General features: G+C 53.5%; 2 protein-coding genes across 4 annotated transcripts in view; one reads left to right on the top strand and one right to left on the bottom strand.

Annotated features, from left to right (window-relative positions):
* CDC45 (cell division cycle 45) overlaps positions 1–6375 on the top strand; it is a 43430-nt gene extending 37055 nt beyond the window's left edge. For all 3 annotated transcript variants that reach the window (XM_007975042.3, XM_037994848.2, XM_073007028.1), the window contains 6 exons: positions 525–663; positions 741–824; positions 2301–2419; positions 2591–2667; positions 4609–4674; positions 6243–6375. In XM_007975042.3, the coding sequence (XP_007973233.1) occupies positions 525–663; positions 741–824; positions 2301–2419; positions 2591–2667; positions 4609–4673 (484 nt within the window). In that variant the 3' untranslated portion in view covers position 4674; positions 6243–6375. The remainder of the gene's footprint in view (positions 1–524; positions 664–740; positions 825–2300; positions 2420–2590; positions 2668–4608; positions 4675–6242) is intronic.
* Positions 6376–8787: 2412 nt separating this feature from the next.
* Positions 8788–10696, bottom strand: CLDN5 (claudin 5). Its single transcript, XM_007975039.3, has one exon. It carries the CDS (start codon positions 10020–10022, stop codon positions 9366–9368), a length of 657 nt encoding a protein of 218 aa, XP_007973230.1. The 5' UTR covers positions 10023–10696; the 3' UTR covers positions 8788–9365.
* Positions 10697–23448: the final 12752 nt, after the last annotated feature.

Raw genomic sequence — 23448 nt, 5'->3', positions numbered from 1 at the left:
TGGACCTTTGGCTGAGCTCACTGGTCATAAGACATCGCTTCACCTTTGCAGGCAGGAGCCAGCTGTGACACTTTGTGACTCCCCACTGTAAAGCCCAGAGGCTTTGCTTGAGGACTCTACTTATACACAGAGGGTACATTTCATGTACTCAGAGGGGAGCCTCCCTTTTTCGAGGGAAGAGTAAAAATCTGTTGAGTTTGAGGCGATCCGTCATCCAACCTCCAGCCCTTGCCCAAGCCTCCCCTGTGTCAGTCCTCCTGGGCCCTCCTGTGTGGGATCTTCCCTCTGTTGGCTTTTAATCTTCTGTCTTCTGATGCTTGCACCCTCTCCCACCTCTTACTGGATTGCTGCATGTTTATACAATTTAAAAAATTATTTCCTTTCATGTGAGAGAGAACTCAGGAGGGAGAGAAGATAAATTCTTATCCCCAAACCTCTTTCTGAACTGGTAGCCAAGCAATCTTATTTGTGACTTTGGTATTTTACCAAAGCACCACCAAAGCCATGTGTCTGCCCTGTTGCAGGAGTAACCTGGACAAACTCTACCATGGCCTGGAACTCGCCAAGAAGCAGCTACGAGCCACCCAGCAGACCATTGCCAGCTGCCTTTGCACCAACCTCGTCATCTCCCAGGGGCCTTTCCTGTACTGCTCCCTCATGGAGGTCAGGCTTCCCACAGAGCACAGGCGCCTGGCCACAGCACCAGTGGCTTCGTCTGACCATCTGTCTCGCCTCCACAGGGCACTCCAGATGTCATGCTGTTCTCCAGGCCGGCATCCCTGAGCCTGCTCAGCAAACACCTGCTCAAGTCCTTTGTGTGTTCGGTGAGAGGCCAGGCGGGTGCTGTGGGTACAGGAGGGCAGGTGCTTGGAGAGCTCCCTGGACTGGGAGTTAGATGCCAGCCTTGGGGTGCCTGTGGCTGTTCACCAGCTACAAGGTCTAGGCATATCCATTACTTTTTTCTGAGCTGTCTTTTCCTCAGCTGACCCCTAGGAACCTTCCAGTTCTCTCAAGCTCTGATTCATCACTGGCTGTCTAAGTCACTCAGACGAGTAGGGAGGGGCCCTCGCGGAGTGAACAGGGCTGGGGCTTGTGTGCTATTGTCGCAGGTCAGGGAAAGCAGGATGGTTGTAGCAGAGACTGGCTTCCCAGCAACAGGTTGTCCACTAGGCTGATTTCCTGTGCCTGGCTTTGTCTTCTGTGTGGTCTAACCCCCTCTTTGCGTTGACATGGAACACACTCCTAACTTGGCTGGCTTTAGGGCAGGGGTCCTCACCCAGCCAACATGGGGCTCTTCCAAGATGTGACATTTCAATAATTGAAGTCCTCCTCTGCTTCGAGGATGAGCGTTTATGCAGGGGGCTATTTCAAACAAAATGTGCTAACAGGAAGTTGAACTTTTCTTTTGCTACTGAACTAACCAGAAAAATGATGACAGATGACATGTGTTCTATCAACCAGGTAATATCAAAGATGAACTAGGGACAGAGCATGGGCCTTGAAGTCCTCTAGGCTGTGTTCAAAGATCAGCCTCCTCATTTGCCAGTTGTGTGACGTGAGGTAGATAATCTGATCTGAGCCTGTTTCCTCATCCATGAAATGGATGAACACATACCTACTTTACAGGATCCATTCATTTATCAGACATGTTTTGAACATCCAGCACCTGCCTGGCCCTGTTGTCATGGAGTGACTGCCCATCCTGGTGCACATCCTGGGACACCCCTCAGTCCTAGACACACCAGGAATGCTGGTCACCTGGGCTGTAGGGTGTGGGTGCTGCAGGCACAACGGAGAAGGAGGCCCTGAACCTTTATCCTGAGGGAGCGTGCCAGCGAGAGGGGATAAGGAGTGGTAGCTGCGGTTAAGATGAGAGCATGTGCTGCCAGGGGATGGAGCAGGACGAGGCGGGGTGGCCTGGGGCCTCCTGGAGAAGGTGGCAGCTGCCGCAGGACCTGAAGGAGGTGAGGGAGGAGATGGCAGGGCGGGCTCCCTGCAACAAACAGCCAAGGGGCAGTGGGGCTAGGCTGGTACACAAGGAGGCTTGGGGACACAGCATCGTGGCCACAGTACCACACTGTGGGTACAGGAGGGCAGGTGCTTGGAGAGCTCCTTGGACTGGGAATTAGACCCTGGCCTTGGGCATCTAACTTGGGGTGGCTGGGTGGGGACCAAGGCATCTTCTCTGATGAGAGTCCCTGGAGGCTCTGGGGAGTAGAGTGACTGGGTGCTGTCGGGCTCTGAGTGGTGAGCTGGGGCCCATCGTACTCTGACAGAGGGTGCTCTCTCCAACTCCATAGACAAAGAACAGGCGCTGCAAGCTGCTGCCTCTGGTGATGGCTGCCCCCCTGAGCGTGGAGCATGGCACAGTGACCGTGGTGGGCATCCCCCCAGAGACTGACAGCTCGGACAGGAAGAAGTGAGCAACTTCCACTCGTCCTGGGACTGGAGGGTGGGGAGTGTTGGGGGTGTCAGCTTATTAGCCCTGCTGAGTAGAGTGGTATTTGCCTCTAGTGTCTGTCCTGGGGCCGGGGATGGGAAGGGTCCATTGCAGGCAGCCTGATCCCCGACATGTCTTGTGTGTCTGTAGCTTTTTTGGGCGGGCATTTGAGAAGGCAGCGGAAAGCACCAGCTCCCGGATGCTGCACAACCATTTTGACCTCTCAGGTAAGAGTCTTCTGCCACTCTGCCACACTTCCCCACCTGACCCTTCAATGCCACTGCAGGCCCTGGAACCAGGCAAGTTGGCATGGCTGGAGGAGCCTGGCCAACAGCTCTCTTGACCTTCCAGATCCGGCCCTCAGACAGGCTACTCCTGGTGGCTCAGGGAGCTCTGGTGAGCCTCAGGCTCCTTAGAGAGGGAAAAAGTGTTTCCCAGGGAATGACAGGCCTGACTCTGGCCTTACAGCCAGTGCTAAGGATCACTTTCCCAGCAAGCCTAGAGAACTGGCCACCAGGGCCTCTGGGCCTCGGCCTCACCTGTCAGGGTTGGGTTGTTTCTGTTTCATGGGATGAGGAAACAGCAGGGCCTGTGATGACCCAGGACACCACCCCATGCTGTGCCAGCCCCCTCTCCACGGGTTAGGGGTGTGTGTCGTGATAGGTGCTACCTGTGAGACAGCTGGGACACTAGCCCCACCTATGTGTCAGATGAGCCCAGAATAGATGGGCCTGCCCGCCTGTTGCTTCCCCAGCACCAGCACAGAAGATGGTTCACATTCGGCTGTGTTTGCCTTCTTATTCTTATTGACAGGCTTTAAAGTAAAACAGACTTACTGATATTTCACCCTGGGTTAGTTTGCTAAAGCTGCCATAGCAAAATACCACAGACAGGGTGGCTTCAACCACGTGTCTCCTCCCAGTCCTAGGGGCAAGAAGGCCCAGGTCAAGGCGGGGCAGGGCTGGCTTCTCCTGAGGCCTCTCTCCTTGGCTCACACAGATGCCCACCTTCTCCCTGTGTCTTCACGTGGTCTTCCCTCTGCACACCTCCCTGGTGTGTGTGTCCAAACCGTTTCATCTTCCGAGGACACCAGACAGACTGGATTAGAGCCCATCCTAACAACCCCATTTGAACTTAACTGCCACAGTCACATTCTAAGGTCCTGGAGGTTAGGGCTTCAACATAGGGATTTGGGGGAGACAGTTCAGCTCATAACAACCTCAGTACTTCCCGCACCTCTGAGAAAGGAAATTTTCTTGCCTCATCACCACAGATTCCTCAACAATGATAGACACTGTCATGGGAGATCCAGCCTTTGTTGAAGTGGCCTCAGCCATCTCAGAGCTGCCTTCCTTGAGCCAAACCCAGCCATGGCTGTGGCACTGTATGGTGTCGGTTCACCCCGCACAGCAGCCCCTGCTCACTCTTTCATGCTTGTGCTGTGGGAGAGGTGAATGGACACCCACTGGCCTGCAGAATATCTGGCTTCATTATACAGGGAGGATTCGGGCTGGGAACTGCCTGGTCTCCCTGAGGGTAGAGAGCCAGGGGTGGGGGTGCAGAGTGGGCCATGGCCAGTACCTGCCTGTGTGGGGCTGGATCTGGGGCTCTCGGGGCTGTGGCTGGCGGCATAGACGGCTCCCAGGGCCAGGCCAGCCCCATTCTGGGGGCCGGTTTTGCTTTGTGGTGAGGGTTTGTGTGCTCAGCTGAGCCTGAGGGCCCTGTGATATGGGCAGTTTGCACCATGTCCCCTTGTGGGGAAGAGAACACTGAAGCCGAGGCATTGGCCAGAGTGCGTCCAAAAGTGTCCTGCCCCACCCAAGGACTTCCACAACCCACTCTGGGGACCAGGATTCATGCCAGGTGGGGTGGGCAGGCCCGTTTCTGTCCAGGTCTGTAGGGCCCCTCCCTGTGTCCCCTCTATTGGCTTCCCGGGGCGGGGTTCTCTCTGCAGTCCCCAGCCCTGGCCTCTCTAGCAGTGCAGACAGCAGTTCTGACGACGAGGTACAGTGAGACAGAGACACAACCACTGAGTGCAGAACACCACAGACCAGGAGGAGCCGCACACTTTGGAATGCGGTGGAGGGCAGGCGGCGGGGGCAGTTCTGTGCCCTGCCTTGTGTTCCTACTCCTCCCTTCTCACGGCTGTTTTTCTTTCATTACTTCAGTAATTGAGCTGAAAGCTGAGGATCGGAGCAAGTTTCTGGATGCACTGGTTTCCCTCCTATCCTAGGGTGAGTTACAGGGGTTCTGCAGGGGCAGCTGTAGCAGCCCCCTCAGAGCCCGACCCTGATGCCCTGCTCTGTCCTTCCTCAACGGAGGCTTTTACTTGGGTTTCAGACCAAAGCAGCGTTCTTGAGGAGATTGGAGCCAACACATTTTTCCTAAGCACATCTGTCCTTAGGCTGCCAGCAGGGCCACAATGGGGCATTTTGAGGTAGCTAATTTCATTAAGCCCCTGCGATCCCTTCAGAAAGAGCTGGTATTCACCCTCTGCTGACCGCACTCTGGGGCTGGGCATCCCGTGTGACACATGTCACACACAGACTCCCTGGTGCTGCCCTCGGAGGCCACCTGGAGCCTCCTGTCCCACAGCCTTCATGTCAAGTGCTGGGCAAGAGCCCACAGAGCAGGCATGCAGGCTTTTGTGTGCTTGGCTCATGAGAAAGCAAAGCTGTTGGCAGCCACTCAGCTGAGAATTCCAAAGTGCCGGTTCTGCTGGGGCCTTCACCAGCACACAGCTGTCCTGAGGGCCCCGGTGGGATTCACTGGCAGGTCACTGACCCGGGACACCTCCCACTGCCCCATGTACTACCTCTTTCTTAAGGGTTCCCAGGAAATAGGCCTGCCTTGTGTCTTTGTGACCATCTCTCAGCCCAGGTTCCCCAGAGGGAATGCCACATCCAGCCCTGCATCTCCCGGAGCCCTAGCCTGGAGGCTGCGGCTATGGCAGAAGGGCCCTGCCAAGGCTCTGTTGTAGGAGGTCCCTCAGGCCAGGCCTGGGGTCCTTCCCACTCTCCCACCCATCCGTCCGTCTGTCCATCCCTCCAGGGGCAAGCACCTGTTCTGTTGGGGCTGGAGTGGGGGTGTTCGACTGACAACAGCACAGGGGGCTTCAGGGACCCCACAGTTCCTCTCAGGGTGGCCTGGACTACACAGGGCCCATGTTAGGGGAGGGGTTCTGGGTCAGACCCTCGGGTTTTTGGCAAGTTCTGTAGGCTCATCAGCAGTGACCTTGGACCAGCCACCTAATCAGACTGAGCCTGTTTCCTCATCCAAAAATGGGGCCCACTCTCTCCTTAGACGATGAATGTGAGCATCAGCACAGGACTGTGTAGGGTGGGGCAGATGCAGAGGTGGGGCTCTCCGGCAGTGGAGTGGGTGCTAGAGGCAGACCCCTTCCCTGCAGCCTGCTTGATGATGATGTTATGCTGCTGTGTGTTCTTCCACTGAGGCAGGGGTACAGGTGGCCTGGGCCAGGAGGGCTGAGCAGCAGAGTACCGAGGGATAGAGGGAGAGACCCCATGGGAGGGTGCCAGGGGGCTGGCTGAGCAGCTGGGCGGGGTCCGTGAGGTGAGAAGGTGCCTGGACCAGCGGGCAGGAGCTCTGATGTAGGACAGCTCAGCCCAGGCAAGGGGTGCTGTGAGGACAGCAGAGGCCTCTGAGTCTGGGGTGGCCTCACCCCCACAAGCAGTCCTGGCTACTCAGAAGCACTACCCAGCGGGAATGCCTGGGCAGTTTGTTTAATGTGGTGGCACATCAACATTGTTTGAAACTTGTTTTTTCTTGTTTTCTTTTCTAGAATTTGATTTCTTCAGGAATGACCTCCTTATTTATATAACTGGCTTTCATTTAGATTGTAAGTTATGTACGTGGTTTGAGATGTAGAAGCCATTTTTTATTAAATAAAATGCTTATTTTAGGCTCCGTCCCCATTGTGGCTCTGGTCTCGAGGCCAGTGCTTGGGTGTGCCTTGAGTCTTCTATAGGTCCTGGGCCCCAGGTACCCTCAGCGCCTGGCAGGAAATCAGCATGAGGATTGGCCCGAAGTACAAGATCTCCTCACTCTGTCCTCCAGGACCTCCGGGTGGCAGTGGGCAGAGGTCAGTACCCCTCAGCATCCCCGCCTCCTCACAGCACCTGCACCGGCCACTGCCTAGTGGTGCCAGCCAGCACCTGGCTCTGTCCACCTACCACTTCCTCCGGTCCACTTGGCCTCAGCCACATAGCTAGTCCACTCTCTCAGCCATCCCTCCACCCGTGGGTCTCACCGTCCAGCACTTTTTCGGGTCTTTGAAGGCAGGAGTGATTTGGGTAGGTTTTAAGTCAGTGGGGAAAAGCTCAGAAAGAGTGACCTGGAAAAGCGCACACAGATAGGTGGGGCTGGTCTTGGTGCAGCCCTTGGCAAAGGGCAGTGGGCACAAAAGGGTCAGAGCTGGACTGGGGGCTGGGCCCCTCCCCTCCTCTCTGGTGGTTTGCACAGCTCCCTGGGACCCTTGAGCTGCCCACCCTGGCCATTTGGGAAAGTTCAGAGGCTGTGCAGCTGCCTTTCCGTGCCCTTCCTTTTTTTTTTTTTTTTTTTTTTTTTTTTGAGACAGTCTTGCTCTGTCGCCAGGCTGGAGTGCAGTGGCACGATCTCGGCTCACTGCTTCCTCTGCCTCCAGGGTTCAAGCGGTTCTCCTGCCTCAGCTTCCTGAGTAGCTGGGATTACAGGTATGGCCACCACGCCCAGCTAATTTTTGTATTTTTAGTAGAGATGGGGTGTTGCCATGTTGGCCAGGATGGTCTTGATCTCCTGACCTTGTGATCCGCCCCCCTCGGCCTCCCAAAATGCTGGGATTATAGCCATGAGCCATCCCATGCCCAGCCCCATGCCCTTCCTTTCTTAGGAAACGGCTTGTGTGGGATGCAACCCTCCCAGGCAGCCTTGAGCCTCGGCTTCTGACCAAACGCACCAGACTTGGTACTACCCAGCCCCAGTGGCCAGATGCAAGAGTGTAAGGACCATTGTTTCCGGCTCTGCCCAGGGCCACAGCTCTGGGATCACACACTCCCAAGCTTGGGGACTGCTCTTGGTCCCTGCTCTACAGGCCCAGGTGGGGCACAGGTCAGGCCTGCTGAGGACCTCTGCACTATGGGGCCCCTATCCCTGTAACTCATCCCACCTCTGGTTCCACAGCAGCTCCCAGGAAGCTGCCACACATTCCAGCGGCTGCCCTAAGCCCCACTGAGCCCACATTCTTGGGGTTCTGCCACTGCCCCATGGTGGTAGCCTGGACAGACCTAGGAGACTCCCTGCCACTGGATGTGGCCCAGACATTTCTGGGCAGGGCCCCTGAGGCCAGGTTGGAGCAGATGCCAAGTCTTCCTTCCAGCTGGGCTTAGAGCTCTTCCCTGCAGCATGCCCCCTTCATCAGCTGCTCTCTTCTGCTTCTAGCTTTATGTCAAAAGTTAAAAATGTGTTAATTCAAAGTACCTAGAACAAGGCTAAAAACAATGAGCTCTCAGTGACTGTTAGATGGCTCTGGAGCCCCTATTCCGAGATGCCTGGCAGGGGCCAGCCCTGACTCCCAGGTCATACAGCCCCTGGAGGAGGAAGGTGCCCCCAGCAGGGGCTGGCACAGGCACTGGTTGTCAGTACCAGTCTGGGCAGGCTGCCAGGCCGGCAGGGTGGGTGGGTACAGCCTCTGTAGGGAGCTACGCTGGGACTGGTGAAGGAGCCAGGATAAGGGGCTGGAGCCAAGCTGTGGTACTCTGGGCAACCAGCTGTCAGCACCTCCTCCCATGGCAACCCCACTGTTGACCGGCGTGTCCTGCATTCACCCCTATTCCTGCCCCACCCACCATTGGAAAGGGCCTGGTCGGGAGTTCTACAGACCTGTGGCCACTTGATGGGACCCGGAACTAGGCAAACCCTGAGACGGCAGTGGAAAACCTCGCCCTGTGCTGTGTGGGGCTCGACCCTTTCTGAGAGAAGCCAGCGGCCTGACTGCCCACCCCCAGCACTTCCCACATCGCAGGACCCCCACTCACCAGCCTGTGTTGAGGGCGCTTCACCCTGCTGGGGTCTGCCGCTGCCCCCGCCCCTGTCCCATCCCGGGCCCCAGGGCCCCATGACTGCAGCAGCGGCTCTTCTGACCGCAGATCCCGCCTTTCTGGGCTGTAGTAAGTGGTGGCTGTGTCTCCCACCTGGTGGGAAGGTAGCAGGGAGGATGGGGAAAATGGCCCCAGCCGCCAGCCCTGGGAGGAGGTCTCTACAGGAGTCCTTGGGAGGGCGGGGCTAGTGGGTGATGAATGGGGCTGCTGGACACGGGAGATGGCTGGACAGAGAACAGGACACAGGCGGGAAAGAGTTCAAACCATTTACTAAGTAGATTCTTAGCCTTCCCACTCCCGACCGCTCTCAAGCTCCGGTGCCCACAAAGCCTTGCCTGGGGAGATGCTGGAGTGAGACCGGGAGGTCCAGGCCAAGTAACTGGCCCCTGGGCTCGGGCCCTGCTGATGGGGTAAAGACCAGCTGTACACATCTCTCCGGTGGGGGCCCTGGGCTCTCCATCCGCCCCTCCGAAGTCAGCAGGAGCCTCTGGGAAGTAAGGCAACAGCCAAGACCCCCAGCGTCTTGGAGGGGAAGCGGCATCCTCAGTCTGACACCCGCTCTGCCTGTGGAAACAGCGCCGCGCACAGAAAAGGAAACTGTCCGAGTCCGTCTGTTAAGGGCAGGGCCCGGCTGGTGGCAGGAGAGGGTCAGCTGCGGGCGCAGGCAGGAGCCCATCCAGGAACCGCGTCGGGGTGCAGAGCCGGACGTTCCGCGGAGCCTGCGCGCTGCGCTACTCGGCGGAAGCCGCCGGTCCATGCGGGGCTCCCCAGGCTCGTCCAATGCCTCGCAGGCGTAGCTGGCAGGAGGGCCCCCGCCGTGCCCAGCGCCCTCAGACGTAGTTCTTCTTGTCGTAGTCGCCGGTGGCCGTGGGTCGCCGCGGCGCCGAATACTTCACAGGGAAGCTGAGGTCGGGACGGCTGGTGCAGACCCAGGCGCCGCAGCACAAGAGGCCGCCGCCTACCATGAGCAGCGCGGTGGCCGCCCAGCCGATATACAGCGCTGCGCCCAGCTCATACTTCTGCGACACGGGCACAGACGGATCGTAGAACTCGCGGACGACAATGTTGGCGAACCAGCAGAGTGGCACGAGCGCAAGCAGCCCGCAAAGCAGGTAAAGCACGCCTCCCGTGAGGGCCACACGCGCCTTGGCCGGGCCTGGGGCCACGCAGGTGGTGCACTGCGCTCCCGCCAAGGTCACGAAGAGCGCAACGAATGCCAACAGCACGGCGCCCACGGTGAGCGCCCGCGCTGCCTGCACCTCGGTGCTCAGAGCCAGCACCGAGTCGTACACCTTGCACTGCATGTGCCCCGTGCTCTGCACCACGCACGACATCCACAGCCCCTTCCAGGTGGTCTGCGCAGTCACGATGTTGTGGTCCAGGAAGGCAGTCACCTGCCACATGGGCAGCCCGCAAGCCAGGATCAGACCCCCCCAGCCCACCAGGCACAGCACCAGGCCCAGGATCTCCAACGCTGCGGACCCCATGGCTAGAGGAGAGACGCGAGCCCGACGGCCCCCCAGAACCCCCAAGGCCGTGCTGCGCGGCGCCCTGGGCGGGCCCTGGTGCCTTTGCGCCCGCGCTCCCGGTTCTCGGCCCCAGTCCGTTTGCCCCGCGGGTCTGTCGCACCTTCTAGGTCTGCCAACTCCTGCCGGGGGGTACCCTCTTTGAAGGTTCGGGGGCGGATTCTGTCCCCCGGGCCCGGCCCCCCGGCCCGAAGCAGCCAATCCGTGCGCGGGCCGTCGTCCCGCAGCCAATCACAGAGCCCCTGGCAGCTGAAGTTAGGAAAACAACGGCTCTTGGGGGGTAGCTGAGGGCGCAGGACGGCTCCCCGCCCGGCCGCCGCCCCCAGCCCCACCCGCAGTTATCCTAGTCGCGGCCAAGCGCGTTCTGGGCTGGACTAGGGCGCGCTTCTTGAGCCGCCTCCCTGCGTGTTCCGGCCCCGTCACTTCAGAAGGCGCTTGACCCCCAGCCTGCACCACCCGGTCCACTCCCACATCCCCTAGTGAGCCCAGTGGTCTCTTCCACCGGAGCCAGCTCCACTCCACTGACCCGGGTTTGCAGGAGCCGCCACCCCCCAACCCCTGTCACAGCCGTAGAGGCCCTTGTAGGGGGTGTCTCCAGAAAGCCCGCCCCGGAGTCCAAGCCCCACCCAGGCCCTTTCCCGCACTCTCTCTCCAGCCCCGCTCCTAGTCGCGGTACTGTCTCTCTCACCCCTAGGGCAAACGGAGACGCCAGGCAGCCATATGGAGGTCAGGCCCAGGCTCCAGCCTCACACCCGCCATGCCACTCACTGCCTCTCTGGAGCCTGAGTCTCTGGCACAAAGCGGTGGCACAGGGCTTTCCCCCTGCCTGGCGACCCCCACTTTCCCAAGCTGCAGGGGCTTCCCAGACCTCTCAATCTTCATAGGGGCTGCTCGTCTTCCTGCGGTACTGCCCGCACCCCATGCTTGGGGGCCCAGCTCAGGTGACACCACTTCAGGAAATTCTCAGTGACCCAGCACACTGAATGTATACCCAGGGGCAGTGGTGGCCCCAGGCCTAGCAGCCTGCTCTGGCCTTCAGACAGGAGAGACAAAGGGACACGGAGGGGCTGTGCCCTGCCCTCCCACCAGTGGCGATGGTGTCCCTGGCACCCCAGCCCCCAGGCCACCCTCCGGAAGCCAACTTGGAGTTTCCTGGCCAGGAGGAAGAGCCCCCATCCTTGCTGGGGGAGGGCGGCGCGGGATTTCCGGGCATTCTTCTGCACAATGGCCCAGCCATTTCTCGAAAGGTCCACTGGGGTGGACACTCCGGGCCCCCTGAGGCTCAGGTGGGGGCACAAGGCTCCAAAACCCACAGTCCCATGGGGACACCAGCCCCTTTCTAGCAGTTCTTTCTTCAATCTCTGTCGGCCCCTTTGTTTCCAGTAAAGTTTGAACACCAGGCCCTGGACTGAAGCCACTGGGTGCCCAGTTCTTTTATCTGGTCTGTGCTCAGTTCCATTGGACAGGACCCTCCATAGAAAAAGCATGGCACTGAGGCTGGTCACAGATGTGGGAGCTTTGATGACTTTCTGCCTCCTGGGGCCTGGTTCCCTTCTCCCCCTTCAGATGGCTCTGAGATGGTAAATGAGGTAAGGCCAGCATCTGGCTCACCTAGTGTGGGGAGGCTCTGAAGGCAAGTGTGCCCAGCCCTGAGGCTGGAGGGAAATCGTACCCTCTTTGCTCAGCCCCACGTGGCCTCTCCCCACCAGGTATGGCTCTGAGGACCACTGCCTTCTCCCAGCTATCACTTTAGTCACTGCATCCCTCCTGCTGCAGACCCATGGGCCACGCCCCTTCTTCTACAGACCCTCCTGGACATCTCTGTGTACTCCAGGGGTCCAGCTGACCCACCCACCCTCTCACTCTTACTACCCCCTAGCCCAAGCCCAGGGACCTTCCCTGGATCCCCCTACTCCCAGCCCTTCCATGCTACCATCTTCCTGGGATGACTGCTGTGGCCTCCTCAGCTCATCAGGAACCTGCCCTTGCCCAGCTAGGCCACCCCGGCAGGCCCCTCTCCTGGGCCTCACCCTACCTAAGACCCTCCATGGCTCACATTGCCCATGGACAAAGAGCCGACCCCTAGAGCAGCTGGACTGATGTGTACCTCCATGTGCTAGAACTGGCCAGTCTAGTCACCAGGCTTGGCGAGGCCCTGAGCACACACTCTGCCCCAGCAGACTCACCTGCCTATGGGCCTCACGTGGGCCGTCTCTTACCTTGGCCTCTTCTGCCCGTGGTGTGGGTCTGTCAGGTTGGGTCCTGCTCATCTTTTTTTTTGTTGTTTTTTTTGTTGTTGAGACAGAGTCTCGCTTTGTCGCCCAGACTGGAGCGCAGTGGCCGGATCTCAGCTCACTGCAAGCTTCGCCTCCCGGGTTCACGCCATTCTCCTGCCTCAGCCTCCCGAGTAGCTGGGACTACAAACGCCCGCCACCTCGCCCGGCTAGTTTTTTGTATTTTTTTTTTTTTTTTTTTTGAGACGGAGTCTCGCTCTGTTGCCCAGGCTGGAGTACAGTGGCGTGATCTCGGCTCACTGCAAGTTCCGCCTCCCGGGTTGACGCCATTCTCCTGCCTCAGCCTCCCGAGTAGCTGGGACTACAGGCGCCCGCCACCTTGCCCGGCTCATTTTTTGTATTTTTAGTAGAGACGGGGTTTCACCGTGTTAGCCAGGATGGTCTCGATCTCCTGACCTCGTGATCCGCCCGTCTTGGCCTCCCAAAGTGCTGGGATTACAGGCTTGAGCCACCGCGCCCGGCCTGCTCATCTTCTAAGTTGTGTTGCCGAGATCACTTCCAGGAACACCTTGCTGCACCGTCCCCCAGCATTGCTTTTAGAGGCTTGAGCTGGACCTGTCCATTTGCTTGTTGATTTTCCCACCCGGTATCCAGGAATAACCTCCACAGGGCGGCTGTCTTCGTGTTTCTGTCCTGCACAGGAGGCTGCCTGTCGCCCTCTAGCCAGCTTGGGGCTGCAGCCAGCCCAAGGCTCTCCCTTCTCACCTGGCTGCCTGTTTTTCTTCTCTCCTAGCTGGCACCCTAGGGTGGCCCCAGCAAGCTCATGTTTCTTTGGCGGCAGCCTCACAGCATCACAGGGACGTGGCAGAGGAGTCTCAGGCTTCACCTTTCACAATCTGATTTCTACCCTGTTGGTCGAGGCCCCAGGCTGCAGTGGAACCAGTGCCAATGCAGAGAGGCCCAGAGAGGGCCGCAGGGGCTGACACTACCCCGGACAAACCCACCTGAGATGGAGGCTGGCCTCTGAGTGGCTCAGGCCAGACTCCAGTGGGGCATGAGGGTGCACCCACCTTTCCTGCCACTGATGGAGGGTCTGCCCACCTACTGTGTGGCAAGCACTGTCTCTAGGCAGAGCACACAGCACAGGCAGCTTCTGCCCATAAAGAGCTGACAGGAACCTATCAACCAAGAACTGGGCAGGAAAGACAGTGGTGAAGACCTCTCTGAAGAGGTGACATTTCACAGGGATCCGGGGAATAAGTTCCAGCCAGAGCAGAAGCAATAGCCAGTGCAAGATCCCAGAGGTGGGAAGGGGCTGGGCATCCAAGGGACAGAAGTGACCTTATGTCCAGAGTGCCACGGTGGTCCAGAGCCTGCAGGTGGAGATCGGAGGTGTCCTGTTCAGGCAGGGACACAAACCCCTGATCTCTGGCGAAGGGCCCTTGGCGAAGAGCGCTGGCCAAGGCCAACTGCTCACCCCAGCCATTGTTCTGCTTTCCCAGGGGAAGTACGGCAGGATCTCATTAATTGTGTGTGAGAAAAGCCTGAGTCTGCAGAAAAGCCAAGTTTATCTTGAGCAGCTGCTGGCTGACCCTGCCCCAGGGTAGTCTGGTGACCTTCCAAGGATAAGCTAAATTTAGGCTCAAGATTCCTGGGGATTTGGGTTTGGGAAGCTCCTAGTTAACAGATTTGATTTCAGGGGAAGTGAAGAACAGCGTTTCTTCTATCTTTCAGTTTTGAAACAGTTAAGGATGTGTCCTTCCATTTCCTCAAATGTTTGCAGAGCCTCTAAGCACAGAGTGTGGCCTGGTGCCCTTTCTTGACACAAGCCAGTACTCCTGCAGGCTGAGAGCAGCAGCTGGGGTCCTCGTGAGTCACTGACCGCTGGCACCAGGTGCCCGAGACACCCTGTGTGGGGCCACTGGGCGGCTGTGACAATGTGAGCAGCATCCAGATTGGACAGTGCTAGACTCGATGGTTTTGCTGGCATTGTTGTTACTCTTTGTGGTTAAGCGCAGGCATGGAGTCAGATTTTCCCCCGCAAGCAAGAAACTGTCTGGACTAGTGAGGTGGCCTCTCTGCCTTAGTTCCTTACTGGTAACAAAGCCCCCCATGGTGGAGGCTGCGAGGCTGCAGGGGAGGCCGATGCCAGTCCTAGTTCTCTTCTTCCACTCCTGAGTGCCATCCTCCCAGGCTCCCTGGGCCCTCACAGCTCATCCAACCTCAGACCTGCCCCTCAGAGTAGGCATCGCTGGCTGTTAGTCAGAATTGGAGGTGATTGTGGCTTTAACTTCCCCAGCGGGTGAGGGAGTTGGGGGCAGGGAGCTCTGGTACGATCCACGAAGGGTCAAGGGGTCTATAGAATGGCGAGCCAGGCCGGGCGCAGTGGCTCACGCCTGTAATTCCAGCACTTCAGGAGGCCGAGGTGGGCGGATCACTTGAGGTCAAGAGTTTGAGACCAGCCTGGCCAACATGGTGAAACCCCATCTCTACTAAAAATACAAAAATTAGCTGGGCGTGGTGGCGTGCACCTGTAATCCCAATTACTCAGGTGGCTGAGGGAGAATCTCTTGCACCTGGGAGGCAGAGGTTTCAGTGAGCCGAGATCATGCCATTGCACTCCATGCTGGGCAACACAGCGAGACTCCTTCTCAAAAAAAAAAAAAAAAAAAAAAAAAAAAGTCCACCAAAGTACATCATAAACCAAATTTCGTAAAACTGGTGCTAAAGAGAAAGTCTTAAAAGCATGGAGAGGAAAAAGACACATTGTGTGCAGAGGAATCAAGAAGAAGGAGATTTCTTGTTGGAAACAATGCAAGCAAGAAGATAGTATAGCAACATCTTTAAAGTACTGCAAGAAAAAAATCCCTGTAACCTAAAATTCTTTTTCTTTTCTTTTCTTTTTTTAAAGACAGGATTTCACTTTGTCACCTAGGCTGCAGTGCAGCGGCACAAACATGACTTGCTGCAGCCTCAGCCTCCAGGTTCAAGTGATCCTCCCACTTCAGCTGCCCAAGCACCCAAATAGCTAGGACTACAGGCGTGCACCACCACACCCAGCTAATTTATTTTATTTTATTTCATTTTATTTTTATTTTTTAAATTTTTTGTAGAGATGGGGTTTCACCGTGTTGTGCAGGCTGGTCTTAAACTCCTGAACTCAAGTGATCCATTCGCCAATCCCAGTGCTGGGATTACAGCATGAGCCACCACGCCCAGCCTTAACCTAAATTCTACACTCACCAAAAATATATTTCAAAAATGAAGACAATATCACGTCCATGAATGAGCCTGAAAAAAATAAATGAAGGTAGCCGGGTATGGTGGCTCACACTTGTAATCCCAGCACTTTGGGAGACTGAGGCTGGCGGATCACCTGAGGTCAGGAGTTTGAGACCAGCCTGGCCAACATGGTGAAATCCTGTCTCTACTAAAAATACAAAAATTAGCTGGGTGTGGTGGCGGGCGCCGGTAATTCCAGCTACTTGAGAGGCTGAGGCAGGAGAATCGCTTGAACCCAGGAGACAGAGTTTGCAATGAACTGAGATCGTGCCACTGCACTCCAGCTGGCATGACAGAGCAAGACTCCATCTCAAAAAACAAAGACAAAATAGACTTCTGCTTCCTAGAAGACAGATAAACATATGTTTCCCTATTCCTTCCACAAATAAAAACCCTAAATGTTATAAATAAAGCAAACATAAGGAGATTCTAAGTATTATAAAGAAGGCAGAGAAGCTAGAGACTTAGAGCCAAAGATGAAATGGTGGTGTTTCTCTGGGTTGTCTTTTTGTTTTTTATTCTTACTTTATTTATTTCAGAAACAGGTCTCATTCTGTCACGCAGTCTGGAGTGCAGGGACACGACCATAGCTCACTGCAACTTTGAACTCCTAGGCTCAAGTGATACTCCCACCTCAGCCTCCCAAGTAGCTGGGACTACAGGTATGCACCACCACCCAGCTAATATTTTTTTTAAATTTTTCTAGAGATAATCTTGCTATGTTGCTCAGGCTAATCTTGTAACTCCTGGTCTCAAGGGATCCTCCTGCCTCAGCTTCCCAAAGCACGGGGGTGACAGGCATGAGCCACCATGCCCAGCCTCCTAGGTTATCTTTTTGATTCATGTATACCAAACTGCATACAGAGGAGCTGGACACCCAGAAATACCAATGGGTACAGGCACAAAATAAGTCCCAAGCAAAGCCTGTTCTGTCTAGCCAAAAGATCAGGACAAAGACTAGCAAAACAAAAATATTTTAGACAACAATCACTATACTCAAGCCAAACTATTACAGAAAAAACTGTGGCCCCAACCCTGCCCTCAATAGCAAAGACCAGTGGGGAGCCTAGACTCCTACCCTTGCCAGGCTGTAACGAGATGCTCCAGCCTCCTACTGGGGTGTTTGGAAGAGGCCAAGGAGGACTTGAGTGGAAATAGGTCCCCCTCCCTGACCACGGTGTCAGTGGAGACCACATGGGGATCCTGGACTTCCACTCCTAACATGGTAGTAAGGGCCCCCTCCAGGTCTTCACTATGGTACTGTCAGAGGAACCTAGTAGAGGGTAAGGACCTTCATCATTTTCCAGAGGTGATGAGGCTCTCCCCGCCCACACACGGTGCCAGTGGAGGCCACTTGGGGATCAGCAGCAGGCATTCCCCCCATCCATGCCTGGGGTATCACAGGAGGCTGAGTGGGGAGCAGGAACTCCCAGCCCCACCAAGCAGTCACAAGGATCCCTGTGGCCCCAGGTGTCAATGGAGGTAGGGTGGAGAACGTGGACTTCCACCTCCACCTAGCAGTAAAGTGTCCCCTGTCACTGCCAGAATGGTGTCAGAGGAAGCCCCTGCTAAAACACAAGATTTAAATAAGATCCACAGTCTTTTTTTTTTTTTTTTTTTTTTTTGAGATGGAGTCTCACTCTGTCACCCAGGCTAGAGTGCAATGGCACGATCTCAGCTTACTGCAAGCTCCGCCTCCCGGGTTCACGCCATTCTCCTGCCTCGGCCTCTGGAGTAGCTGGGACTGCAGGTGCCCGCCACCACACCTACAAAAAAGGCTAATTTTTTGTATTTTTAGTAGAGATGGAGTTTCACTGTGTTAGCCAGGATGGTCTCGATCTCCTGACCTCACGATCCGCCCTCCTCTGCCTCCCAAAGGTCTGGGATTACAGGCGTGAGCCACCGCGCCCAGCTGATTCACAGTGTTATAATAGCCAAATTATCTAAGTTCTGATTGAAAATAAGTCATCAGGCCCAGCAGGGTGGCTCATGCCTGTAATCCCAGCACTTTGGGAGGCCAAGGCGGGCGGATCACGAAGTCCAGAGATCGATATCATCCTGGCCAACACAGTGAAACCCCGTCTCTACTAAAAATCCAAACAAATTAGCCGGGCATGATGGCGGGCGCCTGTAGTCCCAGCTACTCAGGAGGCTGAGGCAGGATAATTGCTTGAACCCGGGAGGCAGAGGCTACAGTAAGCCGAGATCATGCCACTGCACTCCAGCCTGGGCGACAGACAAAGACTCTGTCTCAAAAAAAAAAAAAAAAAAGAAAAGAAAAAAGAAGAATAGTCATCATACCAAGTATCAGTCAGATACTAAATTGGCCGGGTGCGGTGGCTCACGCCTGTAATCCCAGCACTTTGGGAGACCGAGGTGGGCAGATCACTTGAGGTCAGGTGTTGGAGACCAGCCTGACCAACATGGTGAAACCCCATCTCTATAAAAAATTAGCCAGGCTTAGTGGTGCATGCCTGTAGTCCCAGCTACTCTGGAGGCTCAGGCATGAGAATCACTTGAGCCTGGGAGGCGGAGGTTGCAGTGAGCTGAGATCGTGCCATAGCTCTCCTGGGCAACACAGCAAGATCCTGCCTCAAAAAAAAAAAAAAAGACAATCAACAGACATAAAGATGGAGATGTCACAGATGTGAGAATTAATTCAGATTTCAAAGCAGACATGATAAAAATGCTTCAGTGAGTGATTACAGATATGCTTGAAACAAATGAAAATATAGGAAAGTCTTACAAAGAAATAAGAACCACGGCCGGGCGCGGTGGCTCATGCCTATAATCCCAGCACTTTGGGAGGCTGAGGTGGGTGGATCACGAGGTCAGGAGATTGAGACCATCCTGGCTAACACGGTGAAACCCCGTCTCTACTAAAAATACAAAAAATTAGCTGGGCGTGGTGTGGGCACCTGTGGTCCCAGCTATTCAGGAGGCTGAGGCAGGAGAATGGCGTGAACCTGGGAGGCAGAGCTTGCAGTGTGCTGAGACCACGCCGCTGTACTCCAGCCTGGGTGACAGAGCGAGACTCCATCAAAAAAAAAAAAAAGAAATAAGAAATAAGAACCACATAGAAATTTTAGAACTAAGCCAGTCATGGTGGCTCATGCCTGTAATCCTAGCACTTTGGGAGGGCAAGGCAAGTGGATTGCCTGAGTTCAGGAGTTCGAGACCAGCATTGGCAACATGGTGAAACTCTGTGTCTACTAAAATACAAAAAAATTAGCTGGGTGTGGCCGCAGGCACCTGTAATCCCAGCTACTCGGGAGGCTGAGACAAGAGAATTTCTAGAACCCAGGAGGCAGAGGTTGCAGTGAGCCGAGATCGCACCGCTGTACTGCAGCATGGGCAACACAGCAAGACTCTGTCTCTGAAAAAAAAAAAAAAAAAAAATTTAGAACTAAAATATAGTAACCAAAATTTAAAAAGGTCATTGGATATCAGCCGGACAGCAACATGGAAGGGACAGAGGAAACTACTGGTGAATTGGAAGCTGAAACAATGCAATTATCCCATCTGGACCAGCCACAGTGGCTCACACCTGTAATCCTAGCACTTTGGGAGGCTGAGGCAGGAGGATTACTTGAGGCCAGGAGTTAAAGACCAACTGGCCAACATAGTGAGACCCTGTCTCTATTAAAAACATTTTTTTAACCCAATTATCTCATCTGAACAAGAGAGAGAAAATTCATTGAAAAAATAAGAATAAACAAAGGCTCAGAAAATATGAGATCATAAAGAAGACCTAACATCCATGTCATGAGAGTGCCCAAAGGAGAGGAGAAAGGGAGTGGGGTTAACAAAGTACTCAAAGAAATAATAGCTGGAAATTTCCTGAATTTAGCAAAAAGAAAAAAAAAAGAGAGAGAGAGAGAAAAAAAACTACAGATTCAAGAAGTTAAGTGAGGCCAGGTGTGGTGGTTCACACCTTTGAGGGCCAAGATGGGAGGACCGCTTGAGCCCAGGAGTTCAAGACCAGCCTGGGCAACATGAGACCCCTATCGAGAGAGAGAGAGAGGAGAAAAGTCAAACTGAACCTCAAACATGATAAACTTAAAGAGATCCACACTAAAACATCTTTTTTTTTTTTTTTGGAGACAGATTCTTGCTCTGTCCCCCAGGTTGGAATGCAGTGGCACCATCTCGGCTCACTCCAAACTCTCCCTCCCAGGTTCAAGAAATTCTCCTGCCTCAGCCTCCCAAGTAGCTAGGACTACAGGCGCCCACCACCACACCCGGCAAACTTTTTTTTCTTTTTTTTTTTTTAGTAGAGCCGGGGTTTCACCGTGTTAGCCAGGATGGTCTTGATCTCCTGACCTCGGGATCCACCCGTCTCGGCCTCGAAAGTGCTGGGATTACAGGCGTGAGCCATCACACCCAGCCTAATTTTTTTTTTGTATTTCAGTAGAGACAGGATTTCACAGTATTGCCCAGGCTGGTCTCGAACTCCTGAGCTCAGGCAATCTGGCTGCCCTCGGCCTCCCAAAGTGCTAGGATTACAGGCGGGAGCCACCGCGCCACGCTCAAAACATCTTAATTGAACTTCTGAAACCTAAAGACAATTCAGCTAGAGAGAAAAATGATACCTCACCTATCCGGGAAGAAAATGAATCAAATGACAGAGAATTTCTCTTCAGAAACCAGAGAGACCAGAAGAAAGTAGCACATTTTTTTTTTTTTTTGAGGTGGAGTCTCGCTGTGTCGCCCAGGCTGGAGTGCAGTGGATCTCGACCGGGTTTACGCCATTCTCCTGCCTCAGCCTCCTGAGTAGCTGGGACTACAGGCGCCCGCCACCACTCCCAGCTAATTTTTTGTATTTTTTAGTAGAGAAGGGGTTTCACCGTGTTAGCCAGGATGGTCTCCATCTCCTGACCTCATGATCCGCCCATCTCGGCCTCCCAAAGTGCTGGGATTACAGGCTTGAGCCACCGCGCCCGGCCTGAAAGTAGCACATTTTTTAAGTGCTGAAAGAAAAAAAAAATCTCAATGCAGAATTCTATGTTTAGTCAATATATTATTCAAGAATGAAGGGGGGAAAATATGTTTTTTCAAGTGAAGGAAAACTAAGAGAATTTGTTGCCAGCAATATATGCTGAAAGAATGCTAAAGGATGTTCCTTAAACAGAAAGGAAATGGTAAAATAAGAGTCTTGGAACATCAGGAAGGAAGAAAGAACATGATAAGCAAAATACTGGTAAATATTAATACAATAGACTTTCCTCCTCCTCTTGAGTTTCCTAAATTATGTTTCATGGCTGAAGCAAATATTATTACACTGCTTAAATGGTTCTCAATGTATGTAGAGGAAATATCTAAGATATATAATTGTATTATAAATGGGGGAGGGTAACAGGACATTAAGGGAGGTAAGGTTTTTTGTTTGTTTGTTTGTTTTTTGAGATGAAGTCTCGCTCCGTCGCCCAGGCTGGAGTGCAGTGGTGTGATCTCGGCTCACTGCAAGCTCCGCCTCCCATGTTCAAGTGATTCTCCTGCCTCAGCCTCCCGAGTAGCTGAGACTACAGGTGCCCGCCACCACGCCCAGCTAATTTTTGTATTTTTAATAGAGACGGGGTTTCACCACATTGGCCAGGCTGGTCTCGAACTCCTGACCTCAGGTGATCGGCCTCCCTCAGCCTTCCGAAGTGCTGGGATTACAGGCATGAGCCACCACGCCCAGCCGGGAGGTCAGGTTTTTACACTTTATTCCAAATAATAAAATATTGACACCTGGAGACTTTGATTATATAATATACATTTTATATATATTTATCCTACAGCAACCACTAAAAAGCTATACAAAGGTATCAAGAAGAAAAAAAAATCACAAATGCTGGTGAGGTTGCAGAGGAAAGAGAACTCTTACACATTCTTCGTGGGAAAGTGCACACATCTGGTCCCATAAACTAGCCCAGCCACAATAGAGAACAGCACGGAGGGTCCTCATAAAAACCACACATAGACATACCATACCATCTAGCAACTGCATGACTGGGCGTTAATCCAGAGGAAGGAAATCCTTGATCAAAGACACATCTGCACCCTTATGTTTACCGCAGCACTATTCACTGCGAATCAACCTAGGTGTTCTTACAGCAGAGGAATGGATAAAGAAAAGGTGGTACATATACACAACAGAATACTATTCAGCCATAAAAAAAAAAAAAAAAAAAAAAATCCTGCCATTCATGGCAACATAAATGGAACTGGAAAACACTATAAGTGAAATAAGCCAGGAACAGAAAGGTTATTTATTTATTTATTTATTTATTTATTTATTTATTTATTTATTTTTTGAGACGGAGTCTCACTCTGTTGCCCAGGCTGCAGTGCAATGGTGCAATCTCAGCTCACTGCAACCTCTGCCTCCTGGGTTCAAGCAATTCTCCCACCTCAGCCTCCCAAGTAGCTGGGACTACAGGCACCCACCACCATGCCCGGCTAATTTTTGCATTTTTAGTAGCAACAGGGTTTCACTATGTTGGCCAGGTTGGTCTCAAACTCCTGATCTCATGATCTGCCCACCTTGGCCTCCCAAAGTGCTGGGATTACAGGTGTGAGCCACTGTGCCTGTCTGGTATTTTACTTTTTAGAGATGGGGGGTCTCACAATGTGGCCCAAGCTGGTCTCAAACTTCTGGGTTCAAGTGATCCTCCTGCCTCACCCTCCCAATGTGCTGGGATTTCAGGCATGAGCCACCACACACAGCTGAGACAGAAAGTTAAACACCACATGTTCTTATTCATATGTAGAAGCTTAAAAAATTCATCTTGACCGGGCGCGGTGGCTCACACCTGTAATCCCAGCACTTTGGGAGGCCGAGATGGGCAGATCATGAGGTCAGCAGATCAAGACCATCCTGGCTAACATGGTGAAACCCCATCTCTACTAAAAATACAAAAAAAAAAAAAAAAATTAGCCAAGCGTGGTAGCAGGCACCTATAGTCCCAGCTACTTGGGAGACTGAGGCAGGAGAATGGCGTGAACCCAGGAGGCGGAGCTTGCAGTGAGCTGAGATCGCACCACTGCACTCCAGCCTAGGCGACAGAGTGAGACTCCGTCTCAAAGAAAAAATAAAAATAAAAAATAAAAATTAAAAATTAAAAATATATTTAAAAAGAGGTCGATCTATATGCACTGACCTGGACATATCTCTAACAGATCTTATTTAGTGAAAACATCATTCAAGTTTATCTCATTACATGTAGGATGATACTGCATAAACTTAAATTCCCACAGAAATGAAACTATGTACTGTTTTTTTGTTTTGTTTTGTTTTGTTGTTGCTTTTTAGTGAGACAGAGTCTTACTTTGTTACCCAGGCTGGAGTGCAGTGGCGCAATCTCAGTTCATTACAACCTCCGCCAGGCTGGAGTGCAGTGGCGCAATCTCAGTTCATTACAACCTCCGCCTCCCGGGTTCAAGCAATTCTCCTGCCTCAGCCTTCTGAGTAGCTGGGACTGGAGGCATGCGCCACCACATCCAGCTAATTTTTGTATTTTTAGGTAGAGATGGGGTTTCACCATGTTTGCCAGGTTGGTCTCCAACTGCTGACCTCGTGATCCGCCCACTTCAGCCTCCCAAAGTGCTGGGATTATAGGTGTGAGCCACCGCGCCCAGCCCCAACTATGTGCTTTTATGTTTACTTTTATGAATACAAATGCACAGATAAAAGTCTAAGGCATACATGCCAAATTGATATCTATTATTGCCTATGCGTAGGAGACTCTGGGATTTACTGGGGGAAATATCAGGGATTTTTAACTTTTTTTGTATTCTGTACGTTTTCTGTATTTCACGACTTTCTATATTGTTTGAAATTTTACATGAATGTATTACATCTTACCTATACAATTATTATTTCTTTA

The sequence above is a fragment of the Chlorocebus sabaeus genome, chromosome 19 (genome assembly GCF_047675955.1).
Source record: "Chlorocebus sabaeus isolate Y175 chromosome 19, mChlSab1.0.hap1, whole genome shotgun sequence".
Taxonomy (NCBI): domain Eukaryota; kingdom Metazoa; phylum Chordata; class Mammalia; order Primates; family Cercopithecidae; genus Chlorocebus; species Chlorocebus sabaeus.
This window is presented reverse-complemented; position numbering and strand designations above follow the sequence as displayed.